The sequence below is a fragment of the Tympanuchus pallidicinctus genome, unplaced genomic scaffold, assembly GCF_026119805.1.
Source record: "Tympanuchus pallidicinctus isolate F22 unplaced genomic scaffold, pur_lepc_1.0 scaffold4, whole genome shotgun sequence".
Lineage (NCBI taxonomy): Eukaryota > Metazoa > Chordata > Aves > Galliformes > Phasianidae > Tympanuchus > Tympanuchus pallidicinctus.
Genome location: NW_026294758.1, coordinates 11,701,194 through 11,721,092, shown reverse-complemented (window position 1 = coordinate 11,721,092; position 19,899 = coordinate 11,701,194). Strand labels below are relative to the sequence as shown.

General features: G+C 37.7%; 1 protein-coding gene across 1 annotated transcript in view; it reads right to left on the bottom strand.

The window, feature by feature from the left end:
- The window catches only part of MSH3 (mutS homolog 3), a 110,073-nt gene that overhangs the window by 46,288 nt on the left and 43,886 nt on the right, over positions 1-19,899 (bottom strand). The window contains exons 11-13 of the mRNA XM_052700656.1: positions 18,205-18,289; positions 17,532-17,641; positions 4,897-5,029 (exon numbers count right to left, since the gene is read on the bottom strand). Of these exons, the coding sequence (XP_052556616.1) occupies positions 4,897-5,029; positions 17,532-17,641; positions 18,205-18,289 (328 nt within the window). The remainder of the gene's footprint in view (positions 1-4,896; positions 5,030-17,531; positions 17,642-18,204; positions 18,290-19,899) is intronic.

The following is a 19,899-nucleotide window of genomic DNA, read 5'->3' as shown; positions in this document are numbered from 1 at the left end:
AAGTGTACTCCTCAAGGATGCAAAAGCTGAAGCCTTGCCACACAAAATTGTATTGTAGATTCCTGACAGACAGCAGTAAGTGATTCAAAGCAGAACAACATCCAGAAAAAAAAGAATGAAAAACTATGGGCAGTATGAAATTCACGAGCTAAGCAGGTGTTTTTGTGTTTTGTTTTGCTTTTACAAAATTATTCTTTAAAACAAAGGGGGGAAGGATTCAATCTGAGATTTAACTAGCACATCATCTAAAAGGAGATGGCAAAGGCAAAAGTTTTTAAGAGAACAATACAACGTCTCTGAGGTGCTATAAGTAGGGTTGAGAGGTAAGTGAAGGAATAATTAAAAATAAAAATAAAAATAAAAAACAGATGAACAAAACAAAAAAACCCACCACTACAGCAGAAAAAACCTCGGATCACATACAAAAGGCACCACAAACAACCCTCAGTTATCAGGAGATTTGTCAAAGAGTATATAACAAACATTCTGAAGTTTCTTGCAGCAACTCTGCTAACCTACACCCATAGTTGTCTAATTAGTTAAAACCTGTTTGATTCTATTACAATCTTCAATACCACTGGAGAATGGCAGATTTTACTACACGGAACTTAGGTGAACATAATGTTCCCAAGGAAAAGGTGAAAAAACAGTCCTTTTGTGCTTATTCAGAGTATTACTCTTTCCCCGCTTGATCTCAGTAACACTGCAGGACTTTGCATCTAAAATTTTATGGCTCCAGTGCAAAACAAAGCAAACAGATAACTTGGAACAGATGCATATAATGATTATGAAAAGCTGGGCTCCATTAAAGTATGACTAGTTTTATTTAAATTCTAACTAACCTTGCAAAAGCAATATATATCCGTGTTATAAATTGGAAGCTTTTGAAATGGACTGCAAAAATAGTTTACATAAAGCAGGATTAATAATCCTGCAACCACCAAAGATTCTCACAAGCCTATTCAATGCTATTTTTGAAGACTAATTTTAAAATGTGCCCAACAATGGTTACAGCTTCTTTGGCACTAGAAAAATAACCTCAGAGCTGACAGTGATGTCAAATGCTTTCAAGTGGCAGTTCCTCAAACTGTAATGAAAATGGTATGGCTGCTACCAGGGAGAACACATGGAAGATGTACAGCAGTATGACAGGTCTAACACCCTTCCGAGAACAACACTGACAGCCATTGAGCTTTGTTTGCAATATGGAAATTGTTTCCAACAGATCTAAAAAGGAGCCATTGAGACTACAGTTGACAAACATTGACCACTCCAAGTTAAAAGCACTTCAAATTCAAAAAATGGGAATTGAAATGCAACACTCATTCATCACTCATTTCAAGCTAAAACAACCACCTTCAAGATTTTAGTACAGTGAGCATAACAGATGTGCTGAAGTCAATAACATGCTATGGAGAGAATGTATTTCAAACATTTTACACAAACAATAACTAATTTCAAGGACATATGTAACAGGTGTTGATATAATAAGAGGAAAAATAAAAAATACAGTGCTTTTCTCTGAATCATCAGGATACTGAAAATCACAGAACCTTTAATGAAATATCAGAGCCTTTAATGAATTACCAGGCGTGGCTTCAGACACTGATTCAGAACAAAACAGGTTTTGTTTTTCTAACTGTGACAATTTATGAGGAACTCACAAACAGGGAGACTCTAAAGTTAGGAGCAGAATATACCAAAATGACATTTTATTATTTGCCCTGACAAGGTTTAATTGGGTTCTTGCCCAAGAAGACTTTGTGAAACTTTTTCACTTTAATGTGTGCTATAAATTTGTTGTCTGTTATGATGATTACTGTATACTTTGGTGACTGAGCTTTAGTTTAAAAAAAAAAAAAAGCTTATAGAGCCAAGGGTACAGACAAAATAAACACAGATTAAATCTGTACAAATACTTTCTTCTGAAGCACAGACCACCACATGATACCAGAAAGCAAGATTGGAATGGTTTTGTAGAACACATTTCTAAATGTACTGAGGGGCATATTTATTTTGTACAGGTTCTTAAACCCAATTAAGCATAGAACTCAGACAATTGTCTTGCCATTCTGCACACTCCAAGGCCAAGCTGCCATCACTTTAACTGAGAGAAAAAAAAAGGTAGGATCCAGCCATTCATAACTCCCAGCATCCTCCGAAAGCAGTAGAGTAGGCTGAACTTGTTACAGAGAAAAGGAATTTTGAGATGTGCTTTCCAACAAGATTTCATTGTGCCTAGTCTAGTATTAAATGGGGAGGTTGGTGGCCCTGCATGTGGCAGGGGGTTTGGAGATCCATGATCCTTGAGGTTCCTTCCAACCCTGGCCATTTTGTGATTCTGTGATCAGCTAAAGGCACAACTTAGACAAAAGTCTTGTTTCTCAGAGTTAAACAACACTCCTGTTTCTCATTTGCCTTCTGAAGTTAACTTCTGAATGCTACCAAGAGGTCTTTAAATCTCTTCATCTCCAGCCATCCCGCTCTTGCTATAGGGAAGGGTAAGGCTATTTTGTGGTTAACAGTATTTCTGTCTGGGAAGATGTCAGGTGCTTGAGCTGCAGAAACTGAGAACAAGTAGTGTGTGTATTAATTCCTCTCTCCATAGCAACAGTAACATTGCTCATCTCATTCCTGTAATTATCCTTCCCATAATTCCTTTCCAGACTGGGGCAAACTTGGAGTTAGCAATACCATCTTTGAAGCAATGCCTAACTTTTTTCCCTCTCCTCCCCATTTGTACAAGAATGCTGTTCTGACTGCAGACTTGGGGTTAGACAAGCAGTATTTTTGGTTTGGTACAAAGGGAGCTTTTGGAGGGTCAGATTAGCAATTATATGATGCTAAAAGATAATCATAAATTGACTTATTAAAAAATTTAAGTCAGGAAAATATACAGTGATGACATACTTATTTATCAGAAGAGTTCCAATGAAGACATTTGGCCTTGCAAAGTTGATTCTGTAACAGAGTACCATTTTTTTCTCTTTTTTTTTCTGTCTCCACCAGAAGTTACAGGCACAAAGTTCATCACAGCAGAAGTTCTGCAGTGACTGATATGAATGAAAGGTATTCAGTACAACTGACATAACACAGCCACCCCTGCACACTTCAGAAGCCTGACTTTGTGAAACATACCTTCTCAAATGCTAACATCAATGAAGCCCAAAGAGTCTGAAAGGTTAAATACTTGTCAGATTTTCCGATTTTTCAGTAGTTAACAGTGAGTTATCAAGACTACATTATGGCACATCACTGATTAGAGTTAGCAGTTAATTGTTGATTAGTTCATTTGTCAGCATGCTCCAATCTTTTTGTGCTCCTCAGTAGGAATGAAAATACAGAAGGGGAACCTCATGTCAGAACATGAGACGGACATCTGGGGTTAGCAGAATTGGAAACACTCCTAGTGTAAACTGAAATGGCAGTCTTCACTAGATAATCTGAACAGTCGTTTATGAAAACCAGTTACTTTGTATTCTTGAATATGCATCTACTACAAAGGGACTTTTTTTCAGTCAGGTTTGCTATCTATCTAGACTTCAGAATCTGCTTTTCAAAGATGTCTTTTGTTTCTTTATTCAAAACAGACTCTGTTCTGCAGGGACTCTATCATCTACTCAAAGTCCTACAGATTTTGAGGGATTTACTCAGTGCTCAGGGCACTCTCTACTACATTCTGCTGTGGATAACAAACTAGATTTTTACTATTTGAGCAAATCTGAGCAATTTGCATGCTCAGAGCAGGAAAATTCATTCCCCTGCCCAGGTTCCACCGGGGCCCTCCTCCACTAGTGCAACTGTTTCCAACATCTGATTCACAAAACACCCTACCAGTGTTGTTAGTAAGACAGATTACATCACCTCATTCCAAAAAGAACATGAAAATCCATGACCTCTGGTCCCACTTAAAATGCCAACTTTAAAGCTAAAAGAGTAAGCAGATCTACAACAGGAAGGAACAGCACCTGAACAAACAGATACAGACTAACACACACATAGACAAAAGGAAGAAGAAGACAGGAGTGTCTACTGTGCAGAGGATGATGAAGTTTGGTGCACACTCCCTCTTTTCGTATACTTTATGATGGCAGATCTCGGTTATCCATTCATTGAAATATGAAAGTGTTTGCGCATGCCTCAAACTCTTACATCTTTAAAGCCTAAAAAAGAACTTGAGTTTCAGATTTTCAGAGAGATGAAGTCTTTGTGCTGTACCATCCAAAGAAATTACAACTTTGCTCTCCATCTATCCACCTATTAATTTAGCTAAAACAAGCTGTCAAAACCTCTAAATATAACAGTGAAATAAAAGAACATGAAGTACTGCATAGGTGCTATTAGTGCATTAATCTGCTTCAGCTAAGAATTGCCAGTGTCTCATTAAAAGTAATTCTTATAAAAATGTGCAAGTGAGATCCAAATCAGAGAATTTATAAACAAATTAACATTCATGTTAAAACAGCTAACTACAGCCAAGTGGTTTCACTTGCAAGTGTGATTTTAGATAAGTACACAGAATGCAATGCATTGTTTTGAAAGGAAATAACTGATGGCACGAGGACCTACTGCATCCTCTCATCTTACTGAATCCAGTGACTACAACAGGAACACCTTCAATGTTTTTTCTGCTAGCGTTAGCAATACACTGTATTTGTACTCTAATTTTACTAAAACATTTCTTCTTTGAACAACAATCATTGATAATATGCAAGATAACATAAGAGTCTACCAGAAGGCAAAATATTTTTTTTATAAACTTGTATCCCTTTATTATGTCAGCTTCGGTCTTGCTGGTAAGAAAATATTTTTAAACACACATGCAAAATCTATGAAAAATACACTGAGATTGACACAGAATTAGAAAATAATAGATTAGGATAATCATGGATATACCTTTTTGTGAAAAACACTGCAGAGACCTCTCTCTAAATCTGGCAGCTTACAAAGAAGATTCTGAATCTGGCCAAACACGTTGGATTCTGACAGGAGAATTTCAGACACAGCATCAAGCCGGGCATTTATTTCACTGTAAGAGATTAATCACAAGCTAAATGAATAAAACTCTATGAAGGAAAGGTATATAGCTAGTCAATTTTTCTTCCGTGTTTTCCACCCCTTTTTTCTTTTTTAACATTTTGACTATAGACACGTTCTCATAAAGATAAGCAAAATTTATAAATGTGTAAAATTGTAAGCTTTCATTCAAGATGCAAACAACACCTGGACATGTTAAATCATTTGCCCTCTCAATGCTCAAAACAGCTCAGTATATACTGTGCCACCGTCTACATATTCGATCTAATGGTATGTAAAATGAGCAACACTCAGTCCTAAGTATTCTACTCTAAATTTGCAGTCAAGTACCACTCTTGGATCTGGGAAAGGGAAGGAAGAATTTTCTTTTTAACTACATCTCACATACTTTATTGCAACACAGGATAAATTTTTGTTACCATTTTACCTCTCTGCTTTTTCACAGAGCAGTGAAAAAATCAGAACCACATTAGATTTTGTCTTCTTCAAAAATTGTAACATGCATCACAATATTCCAGTCTGAAGACAAATAATGATAAACTCATAGAATCACAGAATGACTTGAGTTGGAAGGGATCTTAAAGCCCACTCAGCTCCAATTTTCGGGGCAGCTCCAAGCTGCGGGCAGGTTCCCACCCCCAGATTAGGATGCCCAGGCCTCCATCCAACCTGGCCTTGAGTGCCTCCAGGGATGGAGCGTCCACAGTTTCAGCAAACATTTCCTTATTTGAACAAATAATTATACAGTTTTTTGCACCTTTCTTACAAAGATATAAACTCCTTTTTGTTTGTTTGTTTGTTTTTGTTTTTACTTTTGTGCAACTCAAATTAACCCAACACTTCTACAAAAAGACTGAGATCAAAGATACATGAGCGTATTCAAAACATGCAGAGTCTTTGGGAACTTATGAACAAGAGCAGCTTCTGTGCACATAGCCCAAAGGAAGGCCAAAGCAAGAGGTAGCTATCTTTACACAGCTGCAAAAGAGACATGTCAAAGGTTTTTCATGTTCAGGCTTTATCTCTGTGGCAATCGCGCACACAACAGAACAAGGTTAACTAAGTGAAAGCTGTGGTAAAATTTGCTGAAATTTCATGGCAAAAACACATCTCTTCCTGATCAGATCTCTTCTCAGAGTCCCTCACCAATGTGCCCGCAGGCACACCATATGGGTACTAGCAAGCTGGAAAGTAGGCATATTGAAAGTTTCCAACAAATACCTCTGAACCTGAAACATGATATTCCAGGAAACTTGAAAAATCTTAGTGAGGCAGTTAAGTGTTTATTAAAAAAAACAAAAACATGCATTTTCATCTAACTAGACTTTATCCAACATTCTCTTCCTGAGGCAAGAGTCCGTAAATCACCACATTTACCATACTGCTCCTGCTGCTGTGCATGACCATCCATCCTTGTAGGCTCAGAAGAAGGCAGTCATTTGATGCTGTCACTTCATGAACTAGCCAAGCGTGTGCAAGGCAAATGCAGCCCAGCCCATGCCTCTTCTCACAGACAGTGAGATGCTCAGAGGTCAGTGAGCATAGGAAAGAGAACATTAAGCCCGTAATCCAAATTTAGGAATCTGAGAGAGAATGCCTGTCTTGCTTTCAGTGCCCAGTATCCATGGCTTTTATACCAGAACTGCCACTTCACTTGGCCCTATAGCTGCTAACAAACACTCCCTGTGAGAAATTCAACAAAATCAGGCAGCTCCACAGATTGCAGACATTGCAACAGACCAATAGCCAGAGGCCTGTGACCCCAAGGGCAGCTAAATCTAAAGGCCTTGAAATTTTATTACACCACATGTGAAAGGGAAAACATCACAACTGTCTGTGCACTCAAGATACATGTAATTCTAATAGCACCCTTGTCTGTGCAGATTCAGACAATGCAAGGCCTTATTTCACAGTCACTGCAGGGATCAGGGATGGACTCCTCCACCCTGGCCCCAGAACAGCTCAGAAATGAGCTGCTTTGCCTCCAAACTGGATGGCCTACCCTCAGATCACACCACACTCCCCGAAGTCTATCTCTGCCCTGACAGACTGTTTTTCTCCGAGCCCAAAGCAGCAACATCAGACTTCATGGGCTCCACTCTGCACGCTGTGAAAATGCCACCTTCTTCCTGACCTTGTCCCTCTCCTCTGGAAACATCACTTATCACATAGCTAAACACTTCTGCTGTTGCTCTGGGCAGCCAGGCAGCCTTTAGACAGCAGGAGCAGAAAGCAGCTACCAACAGCGCAATTGCTTGAAGACATAATGGCTGCTTTCAGCATACAACACAACTGAATTTTAAATTTTATCTCTAAGAGCCACAGCCACGTACCTCATGACAACCAGCATGGTACCAGCAGGGTTACACAACTAAACAATCAACTAGCAAGCTGTTGGCTGTCACACAATGTATTTTAGACAGCAGATATAAGTTCTGTGCCTCACACAGCTTTCTGAACGACAGCTGGATAATGGAAAGGAAATTGGGGTGTGTTAATGTCAGTGACAAAATAATAAAGCACTCTGTGTGTGTAACTTTGAAGCCAGCTAAAAGTCATGTTGAAATTCTGAAAGGCCAGCATCATCAGCCATGATTAAATTTTCACAGTTATTAAAACTTGCTGTACTCAAGATCTTGGAATGCTCTTCAGTGTGAGAGTGAACTAGGCTGCTAAATCACAGACACGTGCATCCTAAGGAAGACAATCATCTGTATTTTTATTACAAAAAGCCCATGTAAGCAGCACACATATTCCAGAACACTACCACTCAATTCAAACAGCATGATTGTATCTATTTGGCCACCTGAAAACATGCAACAATATGTAAAGTAATGTAGATATTCAAAAAACTCCTCCCTTCAAAGCTTAATCCGCACTTTAATCATCCTCACATATGGCTATGGTACTGTAGCTTCAGCAATCTAAAACTAAGCATCCATACAGTTTTTCTGCCTTAATCCTGCAAATCAGAAAGGGTCAGGAGAATGGCATCCAGTATCAGATGACCCACTTTTCCACCTGAAAAAAACCGTACTGGGATTCCTATTGTGAAAGCCAGAAGGACTGTGAAGAGTTATGTAAAACTGCACATATATGGGGAAGGAAGGACAGGAAAGAGAAAGAACAGCCAGACGATGAATTTCAAAGAATGCTTTTAAACTTTAAACATTTTTACTTACACTAGTAAACACTTTGTGGAGACTAATATATTAGGCTGATCAGTCATTAAACTACCTGAAAAGAAATTTATTCTGCACTGCACAATTATTCAGTGTACAGTTGGGGGTTTCTAATCTATATGATTTCGAAAAATAATCTGCCAGGAGAAAATCTGAAAGTAACATTTATACAAAAACTCAGCAACTGATGCTAGGAAACTGTCTCACATTTTATATATTGGCTACTATTCCGTTCTCTATTTAGGTCCACTATTAGCATATTCTTTCCCATCTGTATAAATCATGTCAAAAAACTGAAATCTATCCAGTTTTCCAAGCAGTCATCTGCAAAATAACGCAACAGAAGTCAGCTGAATCAAAGCAAAACTCTTCTGCCATATTCTTCATCTAAGAATAGCATTGTGTTGTGGTTTGAAACTAAGACACATCATTAATACAATACTAAAATCACTTTGCAATGTAGTTAGATATTTTTCATTCTAGTACGTTAGAAGAATGACTTGAAATTAAGTCATAGTATATAGTCTTCCTTTATTCTGCTGCTAAATATGTAAGTAAAAAAGAAAATTTGCAAATAGGAAAATATTTGAATCCTGCACTAAAAATTATTTTTTTTATTTTTTATTTATTTTATTTTATTTTATTATTTTTATTATTTTTTATTAAGGCAAAATTATTATTTTGCCTTAACAGAAGGCTGCAGACACAAATGCAGTGCATTGAATTAGTGCCTCAACATCTTATCAGTCTGAATCAGCAATTCTAACAGACCTAAAAGATGTTTAGATATCTTTCATACAATGAAGCAAACCCAATATTTTTAGATGTGATACTTACTCATTACCTTTAAAGCATACTGATACGACTTATGCAACCACTACATAAGAACCCAAGAAAACTTTAGTCACATAAAGTTTTATATTTACACAAGGCAAAGAATTACAAATAAGAATCTGTTATACATCTTTTAACGTACAATAAATGCAGAAAATGTGGGTTCTTTCATCTTAGGAAACTCAAGTACGGTGAAAGTATAGAATTGAAATTACTTTTACTAAATTTGTTTGAAGACCAAACCAATATGTGAAGCACAGTGAATATTTCAGAAATATAATAAAGGATGTGCAACAACAAAAGCTGCTTTCCATGATCTGTGTCTAGATCAATGTGTAGCAGACTCCTCCCTAATTACTTTGAACAAAGAAAATGTATTACCTAAACTCTAGGAAAATTCAAGAGGCACACAGATATCTCTTGTGCTGGCAAAAGTGCCTGTACTGCACATTGCTGGGAGCATGCCCAGGGGAGGTAACATTTCCCAGCTGTCCAGTTTTATGCTCCACATCTCTGACACCAGCTACTTTCAAACACATGACAACATGAAAGCTGCACACACTTCTATTGCTTTATATTCTGTCACACTGCCTGATTCTTGATCATCCTACAGAGCACTGTTCGCATTTGAACACATCAGATGAGTTTACTGCTTTCAAAAGCTGCTAAACAGCACAGTGTTTTCTGCTTTAAGCCACTTTCTCCTCTCAGAGCAAGCAATTACAAGTATCAAAACACAAAGCCATGGCAGAATTACCACTAGGAAATCAGTAAGCTGTGTGATCCTTTAGAATGGTCTGTGTGGCTTTTTACTCAGTGATTCTCTTTGGAACCTGAGTGACTTCATTGGCTAAATCCTGAACTGTTCAACTGCTATGACCACTGTAATTTATGCATTATAACCCATTAAAGAGTAAAAAACAAGTATAATAATGATTGCCACAATGAAATTCAAGTGAAAGCTAAAAAAATTAACATCCTTCTGAATCTGTTCACTTGGTTTTTCATATGCAGGAGAAACAGAAAAATTTACTGTAAAACTCACGTCTCCTTCCCCTGCACAGAGGTTCAACATTCCCTTAAATAAACACGCAGCCAGGAGCAGACAATATGGACCTCAAGTACTTAACAGCAATACACAAATACGATAAACTTTGTCTTCACATCTGTTAAAAGAATGTAAAAAAAATTATGCAAATGGCAATCAAACACTTTTGTTTATGGTCACACACAGTATATTTCAGCTATTTGTGAGGAAAAAAGAGAATCGTTTGCTACTTTAGCTTACATGAATGCATGCCTGATTACTGCATTTATAAAGAATAAGAAACAACACTCAATGGTACCAAAACACAGCAAGCAAAAATGAATGAATACATGTGATGATGTTGCAATCTTTTCCTTTACTATATCAATTTTGAGATTTCAGGCGTATGTTCTAACCTGCATTTGTACATTTCAGATTGGCACAGATGCTATGAAGTCTTTATGCTTAGCAGGAAAATTTAGCCCATGAAATTGTGCTGTAGGAGAGACAGATTTCATTCCTAAATGTCTGCTGCAAAAGAAGGTTCTGAGCTAGGTCTGGATGCTGATAGTATAAAACTGTAACCAAACAAGCTCTGAATAAAGATAAGTTTATTTAAAGACTTTCAGGTAGTTTGCTTTACTACTCAGATGTCTTAGATATGGGAACAAGGTCAAAGTCAAACATAAAAGACTTTCCCTTAGGATTTTAAGTGGTGTAGAGATATATAAATGCAATAGCACTACATGTTCAAAGCAAGAGGAATCAGAGTGATCTGGTTTTATATTAGAAAAGACATGCCACTGCCAGTATCCCTGAAAAGGACTCTCTTCATCTCAGTTTTGTTGGACATCTCCTCCAAACAACAGGCAATATGCAATAGGAATACTTCCTACACTCTGGAAAAACATTAGGAACCATCTGCAGTTCAGAGACTGCTAAAGCTTTGGTCATTATATGCTCTTGCAAGCACATTACTCAGACTAACAGAAATTATCAGTACTATGTTGTAAGACTTTGCAAAAGCCTTTTTAAAAGCATCGTTTCATCCAGAACAGAAAGAAACAGGGCATTACAAAGGCTACTAGAAAAAAAAAAAGGAAAAAAAGAAATCTTGTTTGTGAGGGATAATTAAAAATATGGTTTATCCAGTTTTGAAAAACAAAGTTTGAAGTGTTTTTGGCAGCTGTCTAAATAAATACATTTACCTCCTTCCTTGAGGTTTAAGCATCAGCTTTAACTAGAGAAATATCAAATGAGTATAAATCAATTACATACATAGCTGAGCTAGAAAATATACACAAAACTAAAGGACATTAAAGTCCTCTAATCATTTTTGTCCAATAGTGTGTGCTGGAGACAAGCACATGAAACCAGTGGAACACACTGGGAGATTGGTGTGTATATGCAGGGCTAAAATGTGTGCTCACCATAAAAGCCTTAAGCACATGATTTGTTGGTATCCCTGGCGGCAAGCAGAAAGAGGCTTCATTGCCACCCACCTGATGTGGTCAACTCCTTAATTTAACTCCTTAATTTCACACTTTTGCACTTGCATTCATGACCTGGAGGAATCAGGAGTGATGTCTCTGTCCCCAGCCTTTATCCAGAGAGTGCAGGAACAGGGCTACTGGTAGGATGGGCATGGAAGGCACGGACATGGAAGATTCCTGTAGAGACTTTTTACTTACTGCTCTCTGTTTGCCCTAGTACACTTTGCACATTCTGTAGCATGCAGTACACACTTGAAGCAACACACATCACGAAAACACGCATCTGAATTTGTGTGCATAGGCAAGCATTTTTTTTTCTCCTATTTCTGCACAAGCTGACACAGACAAGACCTACTGACACCAGAGCATGGAGTATGCCTTGTGTGCTTGCAATTGCATTACTTCTGAACTGTGTATGCTTAAGGAGCTCTGCTGTCTGTAACCATATCCCTAACCTTGTTAAGTTAACTTCTGCTCTTCACATGTAACACAGCAAAATGCTAAGACATGCAACAGAATATTAAAGAAGCTCACCACAGATCACTCAGTCTGTCCAAGCTACTTCAAAACATGAACACCTTCAAAATAAAATATACTGTCCTAATAAGAGCCAGAGAGTTGTGCAATCTAACATGTTCATGTCACACACACAATGAACATTTTACCACTTCAAGTTGCCTCCCCACCATGTAAGCTTTTCAAATTTTGTGTACACTTTTCTAACTCATAAACTAAACGGTTTTGCAACAAAGGGATACACGAACGTTTCCCAGGTTATCTTTTGCTCAGTTGGCAAAGTATCTACCTTACCCCTGGTTACAGCACTAGAAATAAAACTTCATGATATCCACCCACTAGAATTTAAGATATTTTTTCATAGAATCAAGGTAAAGATTAAAGATATTCTGTCTTTCCAGAAATAGACCAGGAAAAAAAAAAAAAAAAAACTCTTATGCAATGTATTCTGTTCCATACATACAGGCCACAGAGTTCTCTGCATACACATTCCCTTACAGTGGCTATAAACTGCTCTATGTGATATATCCATCATTTATCTCATGTTCTACTTTAAGCACATCATCATAGCTTTACTAGCTTTATAGCCTGATTTAATTTGGAAATAATGAGATTCCAATTAATTTTTCTATCCATCCACCTTTCTCAGATTTGAACTCTTTGTTAAATTCCAGCCAATCTCGACAAAGTGAAAAAAGATGTTTATTTGACCTCACAGTAACAGAACTTCCTACATATTGTGGAAAAACCAACAGCTGGGCAGGGTACAGGCACAGATTACTACCCCGTGAGAATAAGGGTGCAGTATTAGTTCAACAGTTGTATGTTCTGTTCAGACTCCTGACCCTACAAGCAGCATAGCTAGAGCTTGAAGTCAGCTGCAATACTCAGGGAGTATGAATGGGAGATCTAAGAATCACAGAATGGTTTGGGTTGGAAGGGACCTTTAAGATCATGTAGTTCCAACCCCCCTGCTATAGGCAGGGACACCTCCCTCTAGACAGGTTGCTCACAGCCCCTTCCAGCCCAGCCTTGAATGCTTCCAAGGAGGAGGCATCCACAGCATCACTGGGCAACTTGTTCCAGTGTCTCATCACCCTCACAGTAAAGAATTTCCTCCTGATATCTAGTTTCAGACTCCTCTCTTCCAGTTTAAAACAATTTCCTCTCATCCCATCACATAGGCCCTGATAAAAAATGCCTTCCCAGCTTTCCTGTAGGCCTCTTTTAAGTACTGGAAGACCACTATCAGACTACCTTGGAGCCTTCTTTTCTCCAGGCTGAGAAGCTCTCTCAGAGAGTCCTCATAGGGGAGGGGCTCCAGCCCTCCTCATGGCCCTCCTCTGGACCCACTCCAACAGGCCCCTGTCCTCCTTGTCCATGCCTCCAGAACTGGAAGCAGCAGTCCAAATAGGGTCTCACAAGAGCAGAATAGAGGGGCAGAATCACCTCTCTTGACCTGCTGGTCACACTTCTCTCAGTGCAACCCAGGATAAAGTTGGCCTTCTGGGCTGGAAGCGCACACTGACTGCTCATGTTGAGTCTTTCATCAGCCAGCACTCCTAAATTCTTCTCCTCAGGGCTACTCTCAAGCCATTCTCTGTTCAATCTGTATTTGTGCTCCAACCTCAACTTCATGAGGTTGGCATGGACCCACTTCTAAAGCCTGTCCAGGTCCCTCTGGATGGCATCCCTTCCCTCTAGCATGTCAACTGCACTGCTTAATTTGGTCTTGTCTGCAAACTTGCTGAGGGTGCACTTGATCCCTCTGTTCTTGTCACCTACAAAGATGTTAAGTAACACCGGTCCCAGCAGCAATCCCTGAGGAAAGCCACTCATCACAGGCCTCCACTTGGACACTGAGCTGTTGACCACAACTCTCTGACTACAATCATCCAGCCAATTCCTAATCCAATAAGTGGTCCATCCATCAAAACCATTTTTCTCCAATTTGGCAACTGAGATGTCATGTGGGACAGTATCAAATACTTTGCACAAGTCCATGTAGATGACATCAGTTTCTCTTTATCTACTGACACTGTAACTCCATCAGAAAAGCCACCAAGTTTGTCAGGCACAATTTGCCCTTGGTGAAGCCATCCTGGTTACCACCAATTACCTCATCTTTATTTTCCATTTGCCTTAGTAGGTCCTTCAGGAGGATCTGCCCCATTATCTTGTCAGGCATAGAGATGAGACTGACTGGTCTGCAGTTCCCTGGATCTTTTTTTTTTCCCTTCTTGAAAATGGATGTTATGTTTCCCCTTTTCCAGTCAGTGGAAACTTCACTAGATTGCCATTGACCTCTCAAATATGATGAATAGTGGCTTGGCATCTTCATCCACCAGTTCCCTCAAACCGTGGATGAATTTCATTAGGTCCCACAGACTTGTGCACTTTCAGGTTCTTTACACAGTCTTCAACATGATCTTCACTTACAGCAGGCAGATCTTCCTTCTCATTCTGTTTCCCTTCACCATGGAAAGACTCATCGTGCAGAAATGAGGACTCTTTCTGCCTTCCACTTCCCTTCATACCACAATCACAGAACAACATATTCATTACATACAACAAATTATATTTTTCCTTTCCCTGATAGGTACTGAAAAAGTAACAACTGCCTCACATCAGCTTCTAAGTTTCTTAGATTAATTATAATTTTGTATTATAAAGTAATAATAAATGCTGCACACATACAAGGACAGAAAAAATGACACTATGTTAAAATGCTGTATCCTGATACCAGTGCCCTAACTTTTTGACTGTTGAGTGTGACAGCATCTCTTTCTTCTCCTGCTCAAACTTCATGGCCCTACAAGGAAACAGCGTATTTTTTCAGTCAAAAATGTTCTAACTCAACTATTTTCTTTTCACTTCCCTCACAAAAGTTAGGTGAGAAAGATACTTGATGAAACTTCAAAAGCAACACAGGCAAGTCAAGATAATATTTCTGTAATTTGCACAAACACAACTTGTATAAAAAACATTGACTTTTCCAATTCCTCCTAAAAAAATAAAAAGTCTTCAGTGACTGTATGTTCTCATCATTGCCATCTTAGTACAACCAGGCAAGTGAGGACCTTACACCTTGTTTAGTTTTGCCTGTTTGTTTTGTTCCCCAAAATTGCACATGACTAATGCTTAAAACCTTTTCTCGGTATTCTCTGAATATGTTACTCTACTGATGATCTAATGGTTGCCTTCAGGATTGCCCAAGTAATCTGTCCATACACATTCTACCTTTATTAAACTTGACATAGTGTGCTTATCCATCATCCCAAGCGGTTTCCAACTTTTAAGGCACAGAGCTGTAATTACACTCTCTCACTTTTTGATATGCCAGGGGAAACTCACCTACCTACTGACTGGAAAGGCTGCAGTACAAAAATCTTACTGAAAATGTCACTCCAGGAGGCACAGGTGAATTAGTATTACAGAATATTCTTTAAGTGCATTTGTGTTCATTACTGGAAACCATACTACTGGATGTCTGATGCACTACTATGTGAAATTACATGTGAAAATTACAACTTCTAGTCAGGATGGAAAAAATACTCAGAAACAATATAGCTTTTTTCAATTCAAACAAAGACTATTGATATCTCTAGCCATAGAACTTTCTGCTATACTGAGAAAAAAGACTTAAAAAGGAGAAGTCTTAGCACTCTGGGAGTAATAAAGAGCAGAAAAGAAAGGAAAAATCAAAATAGCTAACTTCTACCATTGGTTCTGCACTGGCACAAAGGAGAATACAAATTAAAATTTCCTGGTGAAAAAAGAAATCCTGAAGTCCCCTTGCAAGAATTTTTTTATCCCTTGTGGCCAGATAAGTGTCCCTGCACTGCTGATGAAGATTGTTTCACCTGTGGCATCACATACAATGATCTGGGAGCAAAATGGTTAGAGCCATTCCCTTACAGGTTCTTTACCAGTTCTATCTCATCCTCTTCTTGCATGAGCCCTGAGCCTGTGCTCTGGCTCCCCCCACTGACAACTTTACGAACAATTCCCAAAAGGCTGTAGGGGGCCTATGGGCTGCAAAAGATTTAAAGTAATTTATTTCAATTTATTTCTGTAAAGTGGCCCAGAAATTCTATCCGTATGCTTTTAAGATGAACACCAGGCAGATAATTAATTTCCCCAAAGTAGAATTTAAGAAGGGTAAAGCCATTTTTAAGTGAGTAAATTCTTGTATAGACAAGCTATTATCAGAAGAAAAAAACAAGCAAACAAAAGTCATACTGAAATCAATGTATTAAAGCCTTGTCAAAAATTTCCATGTCATTACTGTCCAACCAATATGGCTTCTATAAAGAAAACAGGTCTATGATACTTCACATCAGCAACAAAGGTGGGGGAAAAATAGTTACATGCTTTTTTCTTAAACACTGTTGACAAAAAGTTCTTACAAAAGCTAGGAAGAAAATTTAGCAGCCATACCTCAGAATCATATAGTGATTTAGCATATTAAAAATTGGCCAAAAAAAAAAAAAAAAGCTTCCATAAAAACGTGTACTATCTATCAATAGCAGCATGGTGCTAAAACATTGGCATACTTGTTCATTTACTCTGATATTAGCAAATGAAAAGTACAGAAGTAAAATAGAGGGAAAAGTTATTCAGTTAGTTCTCTTATGCAGAAAGCCTGGAGAAGAGAAGACCAAGAGGGGGATCATCAATGTTTATAAATGTCTGATGGACGGGAGTTAAGCGGATGGGGCCAGCCTTTTCTGGTGGTGCACTACAACTAAATAAGAGGCAACGAACACAAACTAGAACAGAGGAAGTTCCATTTGAACATGAGAGCTTCTTTACTTTGAGGATGGCAGAGCACTGGAACAAGCTGCTCAGAGAAGTTGTAGAGTCCCTGGAGGTATTCAGAACCCACCTTTCCTATGTAACCTACTGTATGAAACCTGCTTTAGCAGGGGTTGGACTAGATGATCTCCAGAGGTCACTTCCAAATCCTACAATTCTGTAAACTATTTTCTGTACGCTATAGTTGAAGATAGTAACACAGAAACTGAGTAAATTCAATGCTGACAACTCTCAAGGAATTGACATTCCAAGGACGAACTCCAGAAACTCAAATTGTAGGTAACAAATATCACATGGAAAGACTTGATACTGTTATTATTTCTGTTCTGTATTAAAGGTTAAGTTTTACAGTCCAATAAAGCATGCAAGGGGAAATAAGAAGAGGCAAAGTGCATTTCATGATAAAGTAAAAATAAGCATGATACGTGTTAAAAAATAAAACATTTCTAATCATTACAAAATAAGCCATAGCTTAAAATATATGAGTGAGCAGTCATCATATTTCCAAACTAATAGAAAGAAACACTTCATATGCAATATATCACAGATGCAAGTAAAAATAACTAGTAAAATGCAGTAAGGATTTAAAATATAGATTTAGCTTAAGAAAAAGAGATATCTAACCTGGATTTCATGAGCGGTTGAATTACCCATTTCTTCAGTCTCCGACGACCAAAGGAAGTTTTAGTATGATCCAAGACCCAAAGCAGGCTTCCTTTTGTTTTCAAATCAGTCTAAAACAATAAAAATAAACATAATTATTTTTAACTTAACAATCAATTCACTCCTCTATGTAAGCTGTCTATTTAGACTATCACATATTGCAACTAAAGCATGTTTATTGATGTTTCTAATAAATAACACCTTGGATAAAACTTCTCCAGCAGTCATGAGTTACTTGAATATGCTTCTTCTTTAGCAAGAAAATGTTTGTAAAAATGAATCTAATAAATTTAACCTGTTAAATTATGTCTGTACATGAACCAGTAGCATAGACGAAAAATGCTATTGCATCTGCATCACCTGACTGCTCTTATTAAAGCAGTCTAAAACTTTAGTAAAACTCTGTTTTTCAAAATACAATAAGGTTCCTAACTCATATTAAAACCCATTAGAGATTATCTTTCATTTATACTTCTTAAAATATAATCCTCCTTCAGTCTGATTCCATTCAAAATAATTTAAACATCTGGGTGAAATTTTCGAACTAACTAAAGCAAATCCATTAGGAACAGTATGTCAGACAGCTCTGAAAATCTCAGCAATCAAAACAAAAAAACACTGTATTTTTCCTTACCTGATTCTGTAAAATTTCAAGATTTTTCATTGTTGTCCCATTAATTGTCATGTATTCAGTTTCACTTGACAACTGTTTGAAATCGCTGAGGAGAGGAAATTCAGATGCTATATTTGAAATACTGGAACATATATAATGGCTAAATACTGTCATGTTTCTCAGAGAATTCATCAGTTATGTGAAACAAAGAAAAAACATGTAAGAAATCACAATCTATTCAAATAAATATCAGTTGAGCACCAATAACATATTTTATTTTACTGCTTGGGAAAACAAGATTTGAAGACTCATTTGCCCTGCTTCTTATAATGATTCCAAGAAAGCTCAGAATACAATTCAGCTTTCTTGTCATCCTGATGCACTCAGTAGTAAAAGAACTGCACCTTCTTCAGTCTATGATGAAATTGAGGAGGAAAACACTTTTCTTAGTGTTCTGATCATTACAGGACTAAGCAAAGGGTAATATTAAGAATTAATACTTTGAGAGCAGAACAGACTTGATCATTCATCATCAAACCAACATATACCAAAACATACTTTTTTTTTTTAATGACTACTACCAATTTAAGCTGCCTGTTTGCAGCATTATTTAAGAGAAGGAAAACAGTCCATATTTAAACTGTTTCATTTTGTTTTTAATACAGCATGACCAAAATCACAGAACGTCTTGAAACTCCCTATCACAACAGGAAGAGGCCCAACCCAAACGTGATATTTATGCATAGTTAGAGCAAAATACTCAACAGAGCCAACGTTAATAAATGTATTAGATATGTAATCATACAAGGAAAATGAAAATTTCTCTGTCTCAGATATATGAATGTGGTAGTCAGGACAGTGAAGTGAAGATCCTCACTAAATGCTTCTGACAAATCAAGTCACGATTGTCTAGGTTAATCACACTACTGACTGCTCTTTACACAAAATCTGGGACGCTCTTTTTGTCTTAGCCTAAAACGAATGTCTTTCTGGGTATAATTTAAAACTGCTTTCCTGGATTATTGTAAATTTTTTTTAGTGCATGCCATTTCAGCTCTGTGAGGGAGCGCTCATACTCCAACTGTTTGGTTAGGAGTACACAGCTGCATTATTGCTTTATATTTAAAAAAAAAAAAACTAAAATTTTCAGAAGCATGAAGTATTCAGAAAGTAACACTGTATATTCAAGTTGCATGCAGGCGTTCAGGTCTGCTATTAAATTTCTTCCTAAATAATGGGTCAAATTGAAAGTATTTCCTGCAGAATGTTTATTTTTAAAGTTGATTTAACTGAGTGCCCTCAAGAAGTTCAGGGAAAGTTTGAAAACAGAGCTAACTCAGGACTGCACCCACAACCAGCCTTAATAAAACAGAGCTTGGAGGCAAAAGAAGAAATGTCCTCTAAAATACACAAAATTATAAGCAACAAAACAATACTTTCTTTTATGATGTTCAGTCGCAGTTGGTGCTGGCAAAATTAAATAGGAATGACTCTTGACTTCCAATCCTTATAATCAATACTAAATCCTACTCACTCTTCCAAAAGCACCTAAGCACCTCTTCTACATCTGCATAGAACTTCTGACCTGGAATTTTCCCATTTGCTGCATTTTGATTTGCCACCAGTCTAGCCTGTGACCTTTTATACCCACTGATTCAAGGTTCAAGAACTATGCCTTTCTCTTTCCCTAGAAGCACAAAATATGCTTCTCATCGT